General features: G+C 43.6%; 1 protein-coding gene across 2 annotated transcripts in view; it reads right to left on the bottom strand.

The window, feature by feature from the left end:
* Positions 1–1,115: 1,115 nt before the first annotated feature.
* Positions 1,116–17,981, bottom strand: part of DDX55 (DEAD-box helicase 55) — a 93,054-nt gene continuing 76,188 nt past the window's right edge. For both annotated transcript variants that reach the window (XM_085636359.1, XM_085636360.1), the window contains one exon: positions 1,116–5,079. In XM_085636359.1, the coding sequence (XP_085492485.1) occupies positions 4,918–5,079 (162 nt within the window). In that variant the 3' untranslated portion in view covers positions 1,116–4,917. The remainder of the gene's footprint in view (positions 5,080–17,981) is intronic.

Below are 17,981 nucleotides of genomic sequence, written 5' to 3' on the forward strand. Positions count from 1 at the left end.
GAGGGGTTGAACTTTGCACTTTAACACAACAGACTGTAGACTTTATCTTTTCTTTTGGGTTGTGACTTGTGTATTAAACCCCAATTGGAAATTGTCCGTATACCCACATAGCTACTACGTTGTGGGTGTTTGATGAACTCTTGTTAGCCAATCCCTTCAAAAACCATTATTGCCATACCTAGCGCTAAATTCAATACTCCAGACTTTTTACTGTACTTAGGGGAAGTTGGTGGTGGAAAATATTTCGAGTTCTGAATGTGCGAGTAAATACAACTTTTGTTTGCATCTAATTTGCACTGGGACATGCAAAATCATTCTGAATCGGACCGCAACAGTTCCAAAGATTCAAGCATAATTTTTTTATATCTTTACTATATTAATAAAGCAAATACTAGCCTAGAAAGGCATAGGCTCTGCTAAATGCACCAAGGAGCCAATACAAGCAGGTTTCCTTTTTTTGTTGTTGTTGATATTTTTTTTATTTTTTATTTTGACAAGCAGGTTTCCTGCGGAAAAATATATCAATCATTTACATTTTTGGGAATATCACCAAAATAAAAAAAAGCCTGAATTATATTTAACAACAATTCATCCACATAAAAAAAAACCAATAGGCATATATAGAGTTACAAGGAACTATCACCATACCAAAGAAGGCTGAACTTACCGATATGTACCAAGACTTTCAAAGAGAAGGAAAAGGAATTTCAAAATTGGCACTACAAAATCACGAGGAAATGAAAATAACAGCGGTGTAGGCCATATCAACCAGATAGAGATTGCAAAAATATAAGGGACGTTGTCAGGCAATTGAAAGAAGCGGGTAAATGGTAGCAACACCTATATCTGGTTAAAACATACATCTAGGGGCATATGGAAAGCTAAAAGTTGTATTAAATAAGAATGCGTAAGTAAAATAAAGACATTGGGAAAATATGTGACAAATAGGGAGGAGTCTCCTCTTGTTTGGAAACAATGCAGGTTCCTTCAAATGAATTTGGATCCAAGTAGCCAACAAATGCTGAGTTTGTGGCCGAAAGCAAAGCTGAATTCCAAATATCCACATGAAGCATCAATCGCAAAATTGGGACATTAAAGAGGTTTGTTCACACTCATTTCTCAAAATGTGTTTTTATTGATTTTTAACAAAATAATGTGTACAACTCCAATTATTGTCCTTTGTATGTAGATAAAGGGAACATAAACAGAACACATGTATTATTCCTTTTAGAACTTGAAATGTTTCCCTCATACCGTCCCCGTGAACTTTATATTTTATGGTTCTCATAATTCACAAGGGATTATTAAAATATATTCTGTGATTCACCCCCCACTTACTAGCATGTCCTCTGACTGGTATTCTAGCAGAGGTTTAAACTGTTCTTTGAAAAATGAGTGTACATTTTCTAAGTTGCTGGCCAGTTTCTACATGGACAACATCCTCCAGTGTTCCATCGTGAAATAGATGGTCGGTATTTCCGTTTTCAGTGGAATGCAATAGCCATTTTCACAATTACCAACATAACAAATATTTTTAATTGGCCTTGGAGAGAAGCCTAAGATTTTTGTGTAGAGTGTGAGCCACCTCCCTTTAAAAAGAAGCTAATTCTGGATAACGCCACCATGTGTTTCACTTCTTCTATATCTCCGCATCCTCTCCAACATAGCTGCGTGGCGTTAGGGAAAATCATGTGTATTTTGTGGAGAGTATAACGTCATGTTTTGAAATCTTCTCCTTATTCCTTAATTTCTAAGGCTCGGATCTTTTGTAGTTAGAATGAGTGTGATACGTTTTCTCGTGGCTGCTTCTTTAAATGTGTCCTATATTCCCTGGGGATTGGCCCTCTTCGCTATCAATTATAAAGCATTATTCAATTTGTTTAGCTATTTTCTTCCTAAAAACTGGGCCTCTTAGTCGTCTAGGGTTGAAACGCCACGTGGGAGGGGTGGGGGTGTTCTACAAGGTTGTATTTAAGATTTCTGTCAACAATGGCAATACAGCTACATAAAAGGTGGGTGTTTGGTTGTATAATGGATTCTCTAATAAGGAAATTCCACTACTGGTACTGCTGCCAAGTCTAGGTCCTGGGAGCCAGAAGTGCACCAAGTAGACTCACCTACACTCCTTTCTCTTCCCTCACCCTCACTCCGAGGACTCTCACCAGTATCCATGTTTCTGTTAGTGTGGACGCCTTCAATGGGCCCCAAAGTTCAGAGTAGCCAGCAATTTACATGTTCATGTTTGAGAAAGTCCTGAGTTCCTTTATTTCTTTTATCTAAGCTCTCAGTTTATTTAGGGATCGGTGTATGCTTGGCTTTTAAATCCATGATTGTGAGCTTGTACTCCTCGTAGCTAAATGCTCTGCACCGACACATTCTGCAATGTTTGTCTCCTCCATCACCAGAATTAGTTCTATGTTCTGGATCGATGGTGCCTGTTTTAGTCTGTCACAATGATGGGTGGTCTTGTTCAAACTGTAGAGTATGTTGGAAGAATGTGTACACAGGTACCAGATGCCTTCTCTCAGTTAATCAGTGATGCCCCAAAACATTTCTCTCTTTTTAATTTGGCCTGCAAATAGTCTTGGAAGATAGAGCAGGTGTGATCTTGGTGCTTAATTTTGAGTAGTTTTCTGGCTGCCTTTAAAACCTCCTCCTTTTTTACTAAAGAAGTACAATTTGGCCAGAATGTCACACAGCCACAAATGTGAGTGTGTTTCTTGGACCCTCCCAGTGGGTTCTGTGAAGATTGACCACAAGATGTTTCTCCCCCTAGAAAAGATCTAAAGAGACACGACAATGTCTGGCCACTCTGCTCCATCTGTGAGCCCCCTTCATTCATAGATTCTTTCTATGGAACCTGTTCTTCAGGCCTCAACAGAGCCATATCCAGTCTCATTAATGTCACTTTCATACGTCTTTCCTTGGTATTTTTAAATGTCTGCTATCTCTTCTACCTCTAACATTCTAGTGCAAGTGGAGTTAAAGTATTTTTGAAGATCATCAATTTTTGTGTCCAGGGTTGCTTTAGGCCCATGAATGCTTTTGTCAATTTCTTTTTGGATGCCCCCCCGCCCCCCTTTTAAGGTCTTATCTGAGGCCCTGCAAGTGAAGCAAGCCGATCAGCCTTGCAAATCTCAATTTTTAGGTACTACCGTTGTCAATGTGGGCCTTGATTTGTGTGTTTATCTTTATTTGGCATTATTGTCTGTTGTGCTACTCATAGGAATTTTTAGGCTGCATACGCGAGTGTGACCTTCTTTCACTGAGTGTTTAGCAAACACAGTTGGCTTAGTCCTGGTTCACCAACTATAGTATAACATATACAAGATAGCTGTATTGAACCCAGCTAAGAGATTCTTCAAGGCCATCTGGATCATAAGCCTCTAAAGAAGTTGGTTTGCCCCAGTAATAAAGGGAGATGTTGCTGGTAAATCAGCATTTTAAGCTTTCTCTTAATATCTCATGATAGAGATTTGAAAACAGTTTTTCTCCCTTTGCAACAAGCCTCACCGGGCTGAGCTTGACGTAGTTTATCAGCACAGACCTCTGCCCTTTTCATTTAAATCGGACCCTCTAGTATATTACTATATTGAGAAGGAACATAGGTGTGCATAATTTTCTTTTGGAAGATACCTATCCAGGACAGCTTCAAGCACATTTATCGCTGCCTAACACTTGCATTTCATAGTGCTTGTGCAGTACTAAGTCTTTTGTTAAAAACAATTTCAAAAGTTGAATTGTTTAAATAAATTATAGTCATGAATTGACTAATGAGTAGCAAAAAGATTCATTTTTGTATCAAAATTCTCTTTCCATTCCTGTTATCTAAACTACTGAAGTAAAAATTGTATGCACCCTGTGCATTATTGCTTGTTCTGAATTTCTAAAATAAGTTATAAATAGTTACCTACAGTGTGCCCAATATCCCATTTGTACTCCTCAAACTGTACAAAATGGACCTGATGGGAGGCCTGCTTTCTTTTTGTGCGAGTACACAATTTCATATTCAAACTTTTCGGCAGATATCTATTTTGAAAAGTCCTAGCTTAATTGTATGTGTTTGCACTTTGGTTCTTATAACTTCAAGGCATTTTTATGTCTGCTGATCAATTACAACAATTCCAAGAGGTGCTGCATCTGGTGTTCCACATACCTAAAAATTACAGCAGTTCCTTTAATAAAAACAATAGCTTTATAAACAAGAGTTACTATTACAAAACTCAGTGGCAAGTCTTTCATTTTCTTCAGAAGTACTGAAGACTTATTTGGTCGGTCACTTGAGGTACAACTCAGTAACCAGCAGGTTTCACACAGTTCTTGTAGATGATTGCACTGACCCAGTGTCTATTTAGTCACTCCCACTCTCTCTCGTCTGCTTTCTCTCTAGCTCCCTCTCTCTACTACACAGCTGACATCTTTCAAAGACATACACGGTGGCAGCTGTCGTAAACACCACAGTCTAAAGACTTACACTGGAGTAGCTACTGAGGGCAGTTCATTATATACTTCATTTCCAGAAGCTAATTTTTTAAGTTGATACTGTCAGATGATTTGAGCTGTGTTTATCACTTTAATCTGAATATTCTCACCCTAATCTTAGTAAATTTAGGTTGGCTTTAAAAAAAAAAAACAAGAGAAGACAACTTAACCCAGGTATGTTCCTTTTCATTAGGACATACCTTTTTTTTTTGTCCTCTGGAAATGAATCATTGACAAGTTAATGTGCATTCACCAGGACCCAGTGTGCATGGCTTGCTGAGGCAAGCGTTGGTGGAAGCCATGCATTGTTCGGTTGATGGGCCCTTACCATCTTTTAATAGAGCCAATTCATAAATTGTCTTTTCTTGGCCTAATTTCCAACAGCTCATTTATCCAACTGAACTGCAAAACACGAGAGCAGGTATTTCTGTTCCATTATTCAGAAGTCTCGGAATCAACTCCTTCGGCTGTGCCTCTTTTCCCACCGGTCAGCTGTTTTTCAAACTCTTCTTCACTGATTTTACCTTTCTTCAACTTTTTTAGAAGCCTTGTGTCACTAAGCAACTCGTCCATATCTGCGTCCTCGATATCCGAGCCCTGCAGAAAGGAAACAAAGTACATTTGAAGAAAAAGTTATCAAAACACCCATTTTTATGAAAAGGGAGCATCTTTGTTCATTACAACCATTTATTGCCTACCATTGAGAAACACAACAATGGCTTATTAGACCTGTCAGAAACTAAATTAATTAATTTGTGAAACAGAGGATAAGGCAGAAGTCCACAGAAAATTTGTGATCAGGACATGTACCATCAGGTTCAAAAGCAGCACTGTTCTAAACCAGTTTGAGTCTCTGGATGGAGCAGGCTTGGAGACCAAGATATAGAGTACTAGAATAATCAAGAAGTGTTCTAACCACAGCTTGCATGACAAGATAATGTGCCAGTTTGGAAAGAAAAGGAAGGATATACTTTAGAAACTTCATGTCAAACTGGCAGCTGTCCAATCAGTCATTGCTCAGTTTTGGTGTTGTGTGTGAAGTTTGAAGAGGATTCTCAAGACATAACAGAGCAAAACATCGCTAATTGTAGGCAAAGGAGTGCACTGATAGGATCATAAGCAGCATATATGAACCACTCCATATTGGAGCAAGGGACGTCATTCAAATTCAGTATTTGGAAAGTGACAGATCTTCATTCCTCTGCAGAATTCTTCATGATTGTCAATGGTCCTTAGTCTTTTTGTGGGTATATTCCAGGGCTTGCACGTTTGTAATGAGAGTTACCACCTAGACCAGTTTAAAAAAAAAATGTATAAGGGCAATTATCAGGCATGGAGCTATACTTGATCGAAGGTTTTGCTTTTGGTTGTATAAACCGAGTTTAGCTTGTAAGAAGGTTGGGTCCCGACCCATGAATCACCCAGTGTGCAAGGCAATGGGCTCTGAAGAGTATTCTTTGTGCCATTGTGACCAGTGAAGAGCTTTTACAGCTAGACTAATGTAGCTGAGTCTATTTAGATAAAATACTTTTCTGGTTGCTGTATTCTTTGTACCATGCAGATTTGTTTTCTTGGGAGCGGTACAAAAGGGGGTGGTGATGGACGGAGCATCAGAACCAATCAAACACTCACACCCAGTCAACAGATCCGGGTTTGATCCATCACCGTTCTTTAGCCCACTCTGCCACCCCAGTTCAGACATGGCCATATGCAAATCAGTCTGACCCTGTGCCTCATGGGAACAGTCCAGCCCGAACTTCCAAGCCATGCCTTCCCTGGACCGGAAACAAGCTTACTAGGACCGGTTTCTGGCATTTCAGCCGTCTTCAGCCAGGCTTGCTTGAATCCAGTGGCAAAGTGAGCAAGTGAGTCCCTTGCTACTTGCTCACTTTGGCATGGCTTGGCAGTTCGGGCTGGACTGTTCCCATGAGGCACAGGGTCAGACTGATTTGCATATGGCCTTGTCTGAACTGGGGTGGCAGAGTGGGCTAAAGAACGGTGATGGATCAAACCCAGATCTGTTGACTGGGTGTGAGTGTTTGATTGGTTCTGATGCTCCGTCCATCACCACCCCCTTTTGTACCGCCTTGTTTTCTTGGGAGTCCGATGTACAGTCCATTTGCATAGTTTAGCCAGAATGTCACACTAATGAACTCCAACGAACTCAAGAACTACTGCCCCATCTCTCTGCTCCCGTTTCTACCACAGTCCTCCAAAAACCATAAGCCCCAAACTTACTGAAAACCTGGGGAACAACAACTGGACACCTCCCAATCCGGATTCTGCACCAAACACAGCACTGAAACTGCCCTGATTGATGCTACACACTACATCAGAACCCTCCTAAACCAGGGAGGAACAGAAGCCCTGATCCTCCTCGAACTCTCACGGGCATTCAACACTGTGTCCCACCACACCCTTATAAAGAGGCTTCATCACATCGGATTCCAAGGTAACACCCTCAAATGGATTGCCTCCTTCCTCCCCGGAGGAACCCAGAGAATCCACCTCCCACCTTGGAACCCAAAAGCATAATTTGCGGCATCCCTCCAGGCGCATCATCCCTCAGTCCCAAGCTATTCAACACCTACTTGAACCCCTCCTAGCCAACATCATCAGAACCCATGGACTAAACATCATATCCTACTCTGACGACACCCAGCTTATACTCTTGTTGTCAGAAGACCCCAGCCCCACACTACTAGAGCCAACTTCCACAGGTGCATGACGAACGTCACCGTTTGGATGAAAGACAACTGCCTGAAACGCAATAGTGACATAACTGAGGTGCTGATCTTCTTCGGGAAGAACACCTACCTGTGGAACAACTCCTGGTGGTCCTTCGAATTAGGATCTTCACCCACACCGACAGACCATGCCCCCAACCTTGGCATCATCCTGGAAAGCAATCTCACCATGAAAAGCCAGATCAATGCAGCCTAGTCTGCCTGCTTCCTCATGCTTTGCATGCTCTAGAAAATCTTTAAATGGCTCCCTGCCAACACCAGGCGAACCATCACTCAAGCCCTAGTCACCAGTCGGATGGACTACAGCAGCACACTCTACCTAGGAATCACCAATCACCTCCTAAAGAGACTGCAGACCATCCAGAACGCAGCAGCAAACTTATTCTGGACCTCTACAAAGGGACCCACATCACCTGCCACCTCAAGAAGCTCCACTTGCTACCCATCAAGAAGAGATGCCAATTCAAGATGCTGATCCACGCCTACAAAGCCCTCCACAATCAAGGACCAGCCAACAACAACCACCACCATCACCACTGCAAGAACTTCCACAAACCCTCTAGACACCTAAGCCTACTTCTCCTATACCCGCTGCATCTGCCAAAGCAACAGTGAAGGATGCTCCTTCTCCTACCTCGCTGCCAAGTCCTGGAACTGCCTTCCCCTTCACCTTCGTACCTCCCTTCTCATCTAGAGTTCAGGAAGGGACTCAAGACATGGCTTGCAAATGATCGACCTAAGAAGCAGCCCACAACGCCTGGATGCCCTCATGAGTGATTTGCCGCATTTCACAAATCCAGTTTTGATTTTTTTTATTTGATTCCTGTATCCTGTGTGAAAGGCCCAGATAAGGGAAGATACATAAAAAAAACATCATAAAAGTAATATCTCGTCACTATTGATTTAGGATTCAACAGAGAGCTTTAAGTCCATGATCAGGCCAAGGTTTTTGACTTCACTGGACGTCATAGGTGGGTGTACCATTTTGAAGGTCCAAGAGGTAATATGGTTACAACTTGAGCAGGCTACAAATGTCAGTATTTTGAGTCTAGACGTATTGAGATTCGAAGATTGTTAGGACTTCAGATGACCTTGGTATCGTCTGCACAGCTGCACCATGTAAGATTGAATGATTTTACAATATCAAGAGGAGGGGCTAGAAAGTCATTAAAAGGTAGGGGGTGCAACTGTCGATCCTTGTGGGACATCTACTTGTGTGGTGAAAGGCAAGGACTTGAATAGGGGTAGTGTGACATTTTGGGACCTAGCTTTGAGGTCGGATTTTATCCATTTCAACGCAGTGTCCAGAATTCATCTTTTGTAATCTTTGGGCTAGCATTTGGTGACAGTCTCAATTGCTGACAGCAGGTCGAGTAAGAGTAAAGAACAGACTCCGTTGGCCTCAACTAATTTCTTGAGGACATCCCAGATGGACATATGTGCTGGTTCAGTGGAGATGTTTTTGCTGAGATTTTGTCAGTCGTGGATGAACAGTCTCATCTGCCAGGCATCAAGTTCTTGTTGAAGTTCCTCGAGGATGGGAGGCTCAAAGTCCTTGGCTCGAATGTCGACAGAGGCTTCGAAGTTAGCTTCACTTCATCACAGAGTCTTGTGGCAAGGTGCACATCATTGAGTCTTTGGCGCTTGCTTCAGGTGTGAGCCATGATGCTTGGTGCCCTTGTGGTAGCTCTGGCTCGACACCCCTGGATGGAGGTTTGCCAAGTTCCAAAGCTTTTTGCCAGTGCCAACCAAAGGCAACATGGGTCCTTGGCTTGCTGTGTTTTTGGGTCCATGCTCGATGGCCACCTCCTATAGCAGCGGTGCTCTACCTCGGCGCAAGACTTCTTTTGGTACCCTGGCATGGTGGCATGGGCCTCGGGGGACGAAGGCATACTCATGACTTTAGGTGTGGTCTTGGTGTCCTGGCGCCAGTCTTCGATGTTAGCTCGATGTCCTGCATTTTCTTGAGGCAGACATGACTGGAAGACACTGTCTCCGGGCTGGGTGTCTGTTGCACAGCTGGGAGACTGACAGGCCGGCCTCTTGGTCTTTGGCGGAGAGAGAGACTTCTTTCCTGCAGTTGCCAAGGGGGATTTGCAGACATCCTCTGATGTGTCCAGCACCACTCCCTTTGGTACCAGATTGTCTTGTTTATCTGAAGGCAAGGCAAGAAAACAAAACAGGAGGAGGGTTCGTCAAGGGACAGAGACAAATGACACATTTAATGGTGATCCGTCTACAGGTATTTCGAACTGCAACAAGGGCAATTTTGAAAGGATTCAGGAGGACAGGAGATGACACTCTGCGCTTGAGGCCCAGGGTGTCGATGACAGTCTCCAGTGTCTTTACACATCAGGGAGATGAAAGGAATAGGGTTTACTTAAATCAGATGTAACATAATCAATAAGGAACTGAACGGGCCAACAAAACATGTTCAGAACACGAGCTCGGGCCCCCTCAGCATATGTTTGAACCCAATAACAGAAAAAAACCCATATTTTTTGACTCGCGAGACAGGCTGAAAGAAACACAACTTGCAAATGTTCAAGCCCAACACTAGATGGCAGGAGTATGCTAAGCATGCATATCTACAGCCACACATGCTACGACCATTATGTTTTTAGGTCTCGCCTGAGCCAGCGCATGCGCTGGTCTGGAGAGACATTTAGTGAGTGGGCTTTAGAAATCCGACCACAGGCTTTTGCTTGTGACCTAAAGCTTGCGGGCACGCGCACAGCCGCCATCTGCCTTTCCGATCTCTCCCTCATTACGCAAATTGCTCAAGCGCATCGCTCGCGGACTTCAAGCCTCAAGCCAGCCCAGCTGCAAGAGTTGTCTTCTGTGTATGCGCGCGTGCACTCCCCCCACCCCTCCCACTTGTTTGGCAATGAAATCAAACCAGCTCTGCCAATTCTTTTCTTCACACTCGGCATTCACGTTTATTTTTGTGGGGGAGAGACACACTAGTTATTGGTTTGTTTAGGCTCTTAAACAAATGTGCTTCGCTGATGGCATTGTTTTAACATATGGCTTTCACTTTTCATTTTAATTTTCAATGGGGAGAGCTGATGCCGAGACCCTGCCCACACTCCGTTAACACGGGGAGGTAGTAGAGGCTAGATGCAGCTTTCCACTCTCACCGCTAGCTTCAGCCTCCCCTTTTGCGTTCCTCCTCTCCCAGACTTATTTGCTCGTCACCGCTAGCTTCATCCTCCCCTTTTGCGCTCCTCCTCTCCCAGACTCATTTGCTCCAGAGCCAAAACACCGGCCAGGAAAGCAGACCAGCACCTCCTGGTGAAGTCTGGACTCCTGGCTTCAGCATTCAGAGTCCCCTCCCACCGAAGCTGGTTCTCCCTCCGAAAGTTTGAATGGATTTGGGCTTCTCCAGAGCGCCTTCCTGCAGCTCCAATGAAGGCAGGTATGTTATAAGCAGCTGCCTTCAAGTTACAACTATGCACTGCAAAAGGGCGCACATAGAGCAAGGACCACTTTTACTCCAGCCTGGCCGGAAGAGCCATGTGCTGCGCACAAACACGCTGTGCAGGGCGGCTCGCCGGCCACTTAATAATCATTACCAGCAGTGCAGCGCATGAGTCAGAGCTCTATTTTATTGTTATCATTGAGTTGGAATGACTTGTTCCGCACTCTTCTAAAGGCAGCTTCTGAGTCACAGGTATGCGGAGCCGACTAGAGGGCCGGTGTTTTGTGGCGAGTGATGTCTGTATGTTTAAACTATTCTGTGTTTTTAGTCGTTTTCACATGATGTTTACTTTTTCGATGTAGCATGACCTCGAGCAGAAGCTATTGAAGTGCTTTACAAAAGCAACACTTATCCCCCATATAGTTTTACCAACACACCTGCGATTCCCTACAACCCCCACTACCTATAGCCCTTGCCTCCCGTTCCACAGTTTTTTTTCTGTACCAGTCCAACTCAAACTAGCAGGCAAAATCTTTTTTTATTTAAAACTGCCTGTGTCATGTTGTAGTTCTGATCACATATGCTGGTGATACTGAGAGAGCCTTCAGTGTCTCTGTATCACTTGACGGTTGTTTTTACTACACCCTGTGATGTCCCTTCGACTCCACTCTGCTGGCCGCCATGTCCGTCCTTCCTCCCTTTCACACTAGGCGCCTGCACTTTGCCCCTCCCCCACCCCCACCACAGAGCGCGTCTCGTATGTTGGTCCCTTCAACTCCACTCTGCTGGCCGCCATGTCCATCCTTCCTCCCTCTCACACTCGGCACCTGCACTTTTCTTTTACAACTTCATCACTGTCGCTGTGTTAGTTCAGTGAAAAATGCATATTTATGGCCAATGACAGTCAGATCTGAACCCACCCATGTCCTTCCTGGACCGTCTTGCTTTTGACCTTCACATATATTTTGATCGGACCATATTTCATATTTTCAGTGTCGCATATCGCTGCAAAGGACCTAAGTACAGCGGTATACTTGGGAAAACGATGTGGCTTATAGGCATGAGCTGCCAACTTTTAAAGTCGGGAAACAGGTTCCCGTCTGGCGTCAGCTCACCCTCATGTGATTCTGGGCAAATCACTTAATCTTCCCATTACTAAAAAAAAAAGCTGACCCTGTGTAATGTAATCTGAAGCTCATGTAAAGTGCTCCAATGCCCTTAGGTCAAAATTGCACTATATAAAACTGCAAAAAATACATTCTCTTCTATTGATTTACCATCTTCTGGCTTCCTTGAGTAGAATTTGTATCTTTCCATTACGGTATTGTCTTTCCTTTCATATGACATTTATTTGACTGCATAATCAAATACATATCATTCTCCCAGCGGATACAAAGGTACCTGAATCCTTTTGAGTCATTCACAGCCATGGCTTTCCTAGAGATAACTTTCTCTGATGAAAATACCTTTCACCCTCTAATACTTCCACATGAGCTAGGAAAACCTCAAACAACATACTCCTCTCCATGGGATGTTCACCGATAGATGGTAGACATATAGTAAGAATGTTGGGACATATTTAAGGGTGTCAGCATAGAATCCTCTCAAGAGCAGGTATCAAAGGGTTAGAACTAAATGTACTCAGTCGTGTTGTTTGATGGTCGTGACGTGTGCACAATCATAGTTCACTCACCAGCTCTGTTCTTTTGTAGTAATTCGGGTCTGCCACTAGGTGGTGCTGTAAGGTTGCGCCTTATTTCGTATTACGGAAGTGCCAATGTCTTATCTGATGCGGTACAAAAGGGGGTGGTGATGGACGGAGCATCAGAACCAATCAAACACTCACACCCAGTCAACAGATCTGGGTTTGATCCATCACCGTTCTTTAGCCCACTCTGCCACCCCAGTTCAGACATGGCCATATGCAAATCAGTCTGACCATGTGCCTCATGGGAACAGTCCAGCCCGAACTGCCAAGCCATGCCTTCCCTGGACCGGAAACAAGCTTCCTAGGACCGGTTTCTGGCATTTCAGCCGTCTTCAGCCAGGCTTGCTTGAATCCAGTGGCAAAGTGAGCAAGGAACTCACGTCTGAGCATACCCTGCCAACTTATGGCGAACAAAGCGGTCCATGCCACTGGAATCAAGCTATCCTGGCTGAAGAGGGGTGAAACCCCGAAACCGGTCCTAGGATGCTTGTTTCCAGTCCAGGGAGGACCTGGCTTGGCAGTTCGGGCTGGACTGTTCCCATGAGGCACAGGGTCAAGACTGATTTGCATATGACTGGGTTCAAACTGGAATAGCATGGTGAGCTAAAAACCGATGGATTTAGGCCCAGATCTCTGCACTGGGGTGAATGTATGACATTGTTCTGCATTCTGTCCATCAATTGTTGTTTTTGCAAATGTCTTATCTGAAACGCTCCCTGGGAACAGTTGCACCTGGCTCTGAAGGAACTTTAACCCTTCACCTTTCACCATCCCTCTGGCTTCTGCTCTGTCTGGCCACACTACACATCGTGCGTGGCCCGAGCACAAGCTGTTTTCTTCCACAGCAGCACCTGCACAATGCAGGAGGGGTGTTCCCTCATCTGCAATGGACTGGTCCTCTCTGTGCTGGCACAGAGGGTGCACAAGTCAGTGCCAGGGCACTACAATAACAAGCATTGGCACTGCAATAGCTCTCGCTTTTAGGACCTTATAAGTATTTAGTTATGCAGCACAATATCCTTGGTGCAACAACATCAACTGTTGCATGGCTAAACACTTATAAGGTACAAGGTTTAGCCATGCAACAGCTGATGTTGTTGCACCAAGAATATAGTGCTGCAAAACTAAATACTTATAAGGTCCCAAAAGTGAGACCTATTGGCTATGCCAATGCTTCTTGGTAACTAGCATTTGCAATGCAGATGCTCCAGTGGGTACTGCTATACTGACAAGTGTTTGTGTCTTATTGCTGAAAACTCTCATGAAAATGGTTTAAAAAAATATTAAAATGCGCACTTTGAGGCTTACAACTCCATGTGCAATTGGCATGGTAACAGATAGATACATAAATCAGTTATTTCATCTACCAAAGGCACGAGAACAACTAATATGCTCAAATGAGAACATAGCTTGAACAGAGTAATACCTGATGAAACATGGCAGCAGGCTTTGCTTTGGGAATCCAAAGCAACTACTCGTGCACAAAACAGACAATAGTTAGAGAATCCTAAACAGATTGAACCTGATCCCCCCCCCCCCGCTCCTCCTCACTCCCCCAAGCCTTTGCCCTATATATATATAGGAAGGCAATCAAGAATTAGATTACAAGGTACACACATGGTGGAAATGTAAATAAACACAGATGTTTGAGCAGCAGGCACTCCTTCACATTAGAAGGGCTGCTGATGTACAGCTGCTTCTGGTCCCGCCTGATATGGTGTTGATTTTTCAACAGCAGCTATTAACCTGTTATTAAAAGGTGTTCTTGGGGCCAGGCTTAAGTTCACAGAGGAGTGGATATTCCAAGTTAGACATTCGCTAGCCTTGTGGTGTAAAAGAATTTGGCAGTGATTTAAAAGTAACAATGAGCTTCTAAAATACCCCCACAAATGCACCTCACGAACTCTTCTTGGAAATGAAGTGGGTGGGAACAGCCATGTGTAACAATCATCTGATGAACATTCTAAATGGCCCAGAAGGGACAGCCTGACAACCTTAAGGCTACTCTGACAACACACTGAAAGGCTCCACATCTTACTACCTCTGATGATCTCTTGCCCCCAAGTACTCTACATGTGGCTTTTAAGACTTTGTTTGTGACACGTTTTTCATTTAAAAAAAGAAAATATATTAGGCTGATGAAGCATATGCACCTCTTTGATGTCTTTCTGCACTCAGACTACATGTATTTTTTCCCAGTAGACTCAGTAGTATTTATTGGTGCAAACACTGCATCAATAATATCTCATAGAGGCCAGAAGATATACTGAAACTGTGTTGCATTTCTCAAATGGACAAACCTAAATCCCGGGGCGCTAATCAGGGAAATGTTGCCCTGAATATGTGGAATCTGACAGTACCACATGCATGAGGATTTTCCTCAGGAATGTAGACTGCACAATCAACTATGCAATTTAAGTGCAGATTTTCACATGATGTTACATATAGCTAATAATATGACATCCTAATACTTTATATGGGTGTCCTGGCGGTACCTTATTGCGGATTGTGTGTAATTTAGGCGGGATGACAAAGAAGTAGTAAATCCAATGTGATGTGGTGTTTGCCTTCCCCCTTCATACTTTCTACCAGTGGTGGCTGGTGACATTTGATAGTGGTGAGGCGTAAAATTATTGTTGTACTGCACTCTGGCGAGCAAGCGAGCCTGAACAACCTACGGAGGGTTTTCCCTTGAGAACATTTTGAACAAGCATTTGCAATGCAATAGGTCTCGCATTTACGCGAGTTTGAGCTATTGGCATTGTAAATGACAATGCCTTTTATTTATGTTTTGGTTTTTAAAACATAAAATAAAAGGCATTGTCATTTACAATGCCAATAGCTTAAACTTGCGTAAATGCGAGACCTATTGCATTGCAAATGCTTGTTACTCCAGTTATACGCTCACTCAGCTTCTGCTTTTGGCCAGTCTTTGCCGCTTCCTGTTTTCCTCTGGTGTGCTTCTGCAGCCCTGTCTCCATTACCTCGGTTTCCCTATCCCCTACATCTGTGTCATTCAAGTCTGAAAGATTGTGGGTATCAGAGTCTCTCTCATGGAAAATAGATGCAGCATTTGCATGGAGCATCACAAGGCGCCTTCTACGTTGCCAATCTTCTAGACTACATTGAGCAGGCGTGTATTAAGGTTTGTGGGAATATATTCTGAGATGGAATAATAGACAATCAGATGATTTGAAAGGACTTTGGGCTTGATTACAAATAGTATGATGTAGGTGTGTCGAAATTACTTTGTCTGAGAGTGATGATTCCGGCTGATAATTTCTTTCCTCCACAGTCAATTGCGAGTTATTCCACCTTAAATAGGCAATAATATGTGGATCAAAAATTACATGCAGTTTCCCATTGCAGGCCAAATAACTGGCCCTTTTCCTCTGTCACCTACCACCCCAGTTGAGGTGCTGATAAATAGGAGTGGGGAGGTAGGTGCAGGGCAGGGACTGGGGTAAAAAGGCATCTGGAGCTGGGGAGGCTGATAGCAGGTCGGAGGAGCGTTGCCTGCGTGCTGCAAGGAGTCCCTCGCTCGTCAACGGGCAGCCATTTCTGCCTGGTAAGATTGGACACAGTGCGTCTGTACCGCTCCAACCAACCTGTTTTTGCACCCTAAGTAGCCAAATAAACTGCTGTCTTGTGGCCACATTCATTATAAAAATGTTTATACAGGATGTGATTGTAGAGACCAGCCTAAAGTAAGAGTTCAAAAGAAGGTGAAGACTACAACGAGTGGGAGGGGTGTATTCAATTACATGTAGATTCTATGCATATTAATATCTTGCACCCACTCGCCTGCCATCCTCCCTCGTTTCCCCACATTACTGGGAGCAGCATCTGCGAAAAATCTGTATATAACAGTAACTTGTGTTTTTAGAGCTCTTCATGTGTTGTAATTATTTCCCAGTTTATGGTGCTCAACTTAGCCAGCATCCCTAGCACCACGTTGGTTAATTGATGGACTTTTAATTAATTGAGCTATCTCTCTAGAAGGCTCACAGGCAGCTTCACAGCTGGGAGCAGATTGCAGCTCAGAGTCGTGCTTATAAATACATAATGCAGCATTGTTAACTGTCCCATGGCTAGGATCCGTGTGTATCCAGTGTACTTTAAACATACACACCTAAAAGAGAAAATAATGTCCTAGTCCGGTCAAAAACATTATCTGTATTCTGCTTCTGAGATTGGTTGTCATTGCCGAGCTGCTTCAAGTGATTGAGGATTAGGCCTGTCCCCATGGTGCTTGAGCATTTTTTTCTGACACCCTTGTCCCTGGGAACTGTCCAAGTGTAGACGGCAGCTGCTGTGAGGTTTGCAAGCGCCTGTTAGTGAGAGCTTTTTGGTGGTCCCTCTGGAGCCGGCTGAAGGCTACAGTAAGCCTGGTGTCGAGTCTGATGATTAATTTTCGGTTGTTTGAGACAGCTATGGTGCCATATCTCGTTTGGCATTTGAATACGTCTCAACTCCCCCACATTTGGATTGATGTCACCTTCCGGCTCATCTTTAATATCCAAACCAGCACAATTCTTCCCATTGACTTCAATGAGATTACACACCCTAGTAACATTTCTCACCCTTTATATAATTTTTAATCGCTGTTGATTTCAATTGAATTGCCCTCCAAAGTCACTCTCTTCGCTGTCCTTGGAGGCTCAAACAGATGAGACTTGTGTTCTGTATAATACTAATGCCGCCGCCAGGGTCTTTCACAGCACTGCAAATAAGAGAGAGTGTAAGAGGCATGATAGGAGGCGGGGCCGACGGGAGCCTGAAAAGAGTGCAGAGGGAGGAAAGAATGAAAGGAACATGGTGCTGTGGCGCTATCCGGTTAGAAGCGGAAAAAAAGTCCCTGGCGCAATGTCACAGTCAGCAAGGTATGTTTGCATGGATTAGTAGTGCTAGTAATCTATTTTAAGTGAAGCTTCTTTGCCTTGTACAAACGTTATAAGTTTTCCTTGCTTTAGGGATTTCGTTTACCATTTTTTCGCATTCTTTGTGTTTAATGCAAGGACATATTCCAGACCCATTTTTTATTCTGCAGCACACCTTTAGGGTCAGCACACTGGGGGTAGCACAAACAGGTAATTCATATTATGAGTAATTAAATGCAGTCACTGCGCAATATCCTATATAATGGCGGTAATATACTAATATCAACATTAAATGCAAAAACCGTGACCTCAGTATTCGTTTCACTTCTCAAGACTGCATTCCACGGCTAGGGTGAACCTCATATGCCCAGCGATGTGAAATGGGGGCGGTTAATGTGTCTGGCACCACCTGGAACGATACTTTCATCCAGGACGATTTTCCATATAAATAAAAAAAAATGCTTTACCTTTGGTATAATCGCAGCACCCGCGCTTTACTTGTAACATTAAAAGTAAAGCGCGGGTGCCGCGATTATACCAAAAGTAAATAAATAAAAAAAAAAATCATTTCTTTACCTATGGTATAATCGCGGCACCCGCGCTTTCCTTTTAATGTTATAAGTAAAGCACAGGTGCCGCGATTATACCAAAAGTAAAGAAATAATGTTTTTTTCAATTTCTTTACCTTTGGTATAATCGCGGCACCCGCGCTTTACTTATAACATCAAAAGTAAAGTGCGGGT

This window comes from Triturus cristatus, chromosome 11 (genome assembly GCF_964204655.1).
Source record: "Triturus cristatus chromosome 11, aTriCri1.1, whole genome shotgun sequence".
NCBI lineage: Eukaryota > Metazoa > Chordata > Amphibia > Caudata > Salamandridae > Triturus > Triturus cristatus.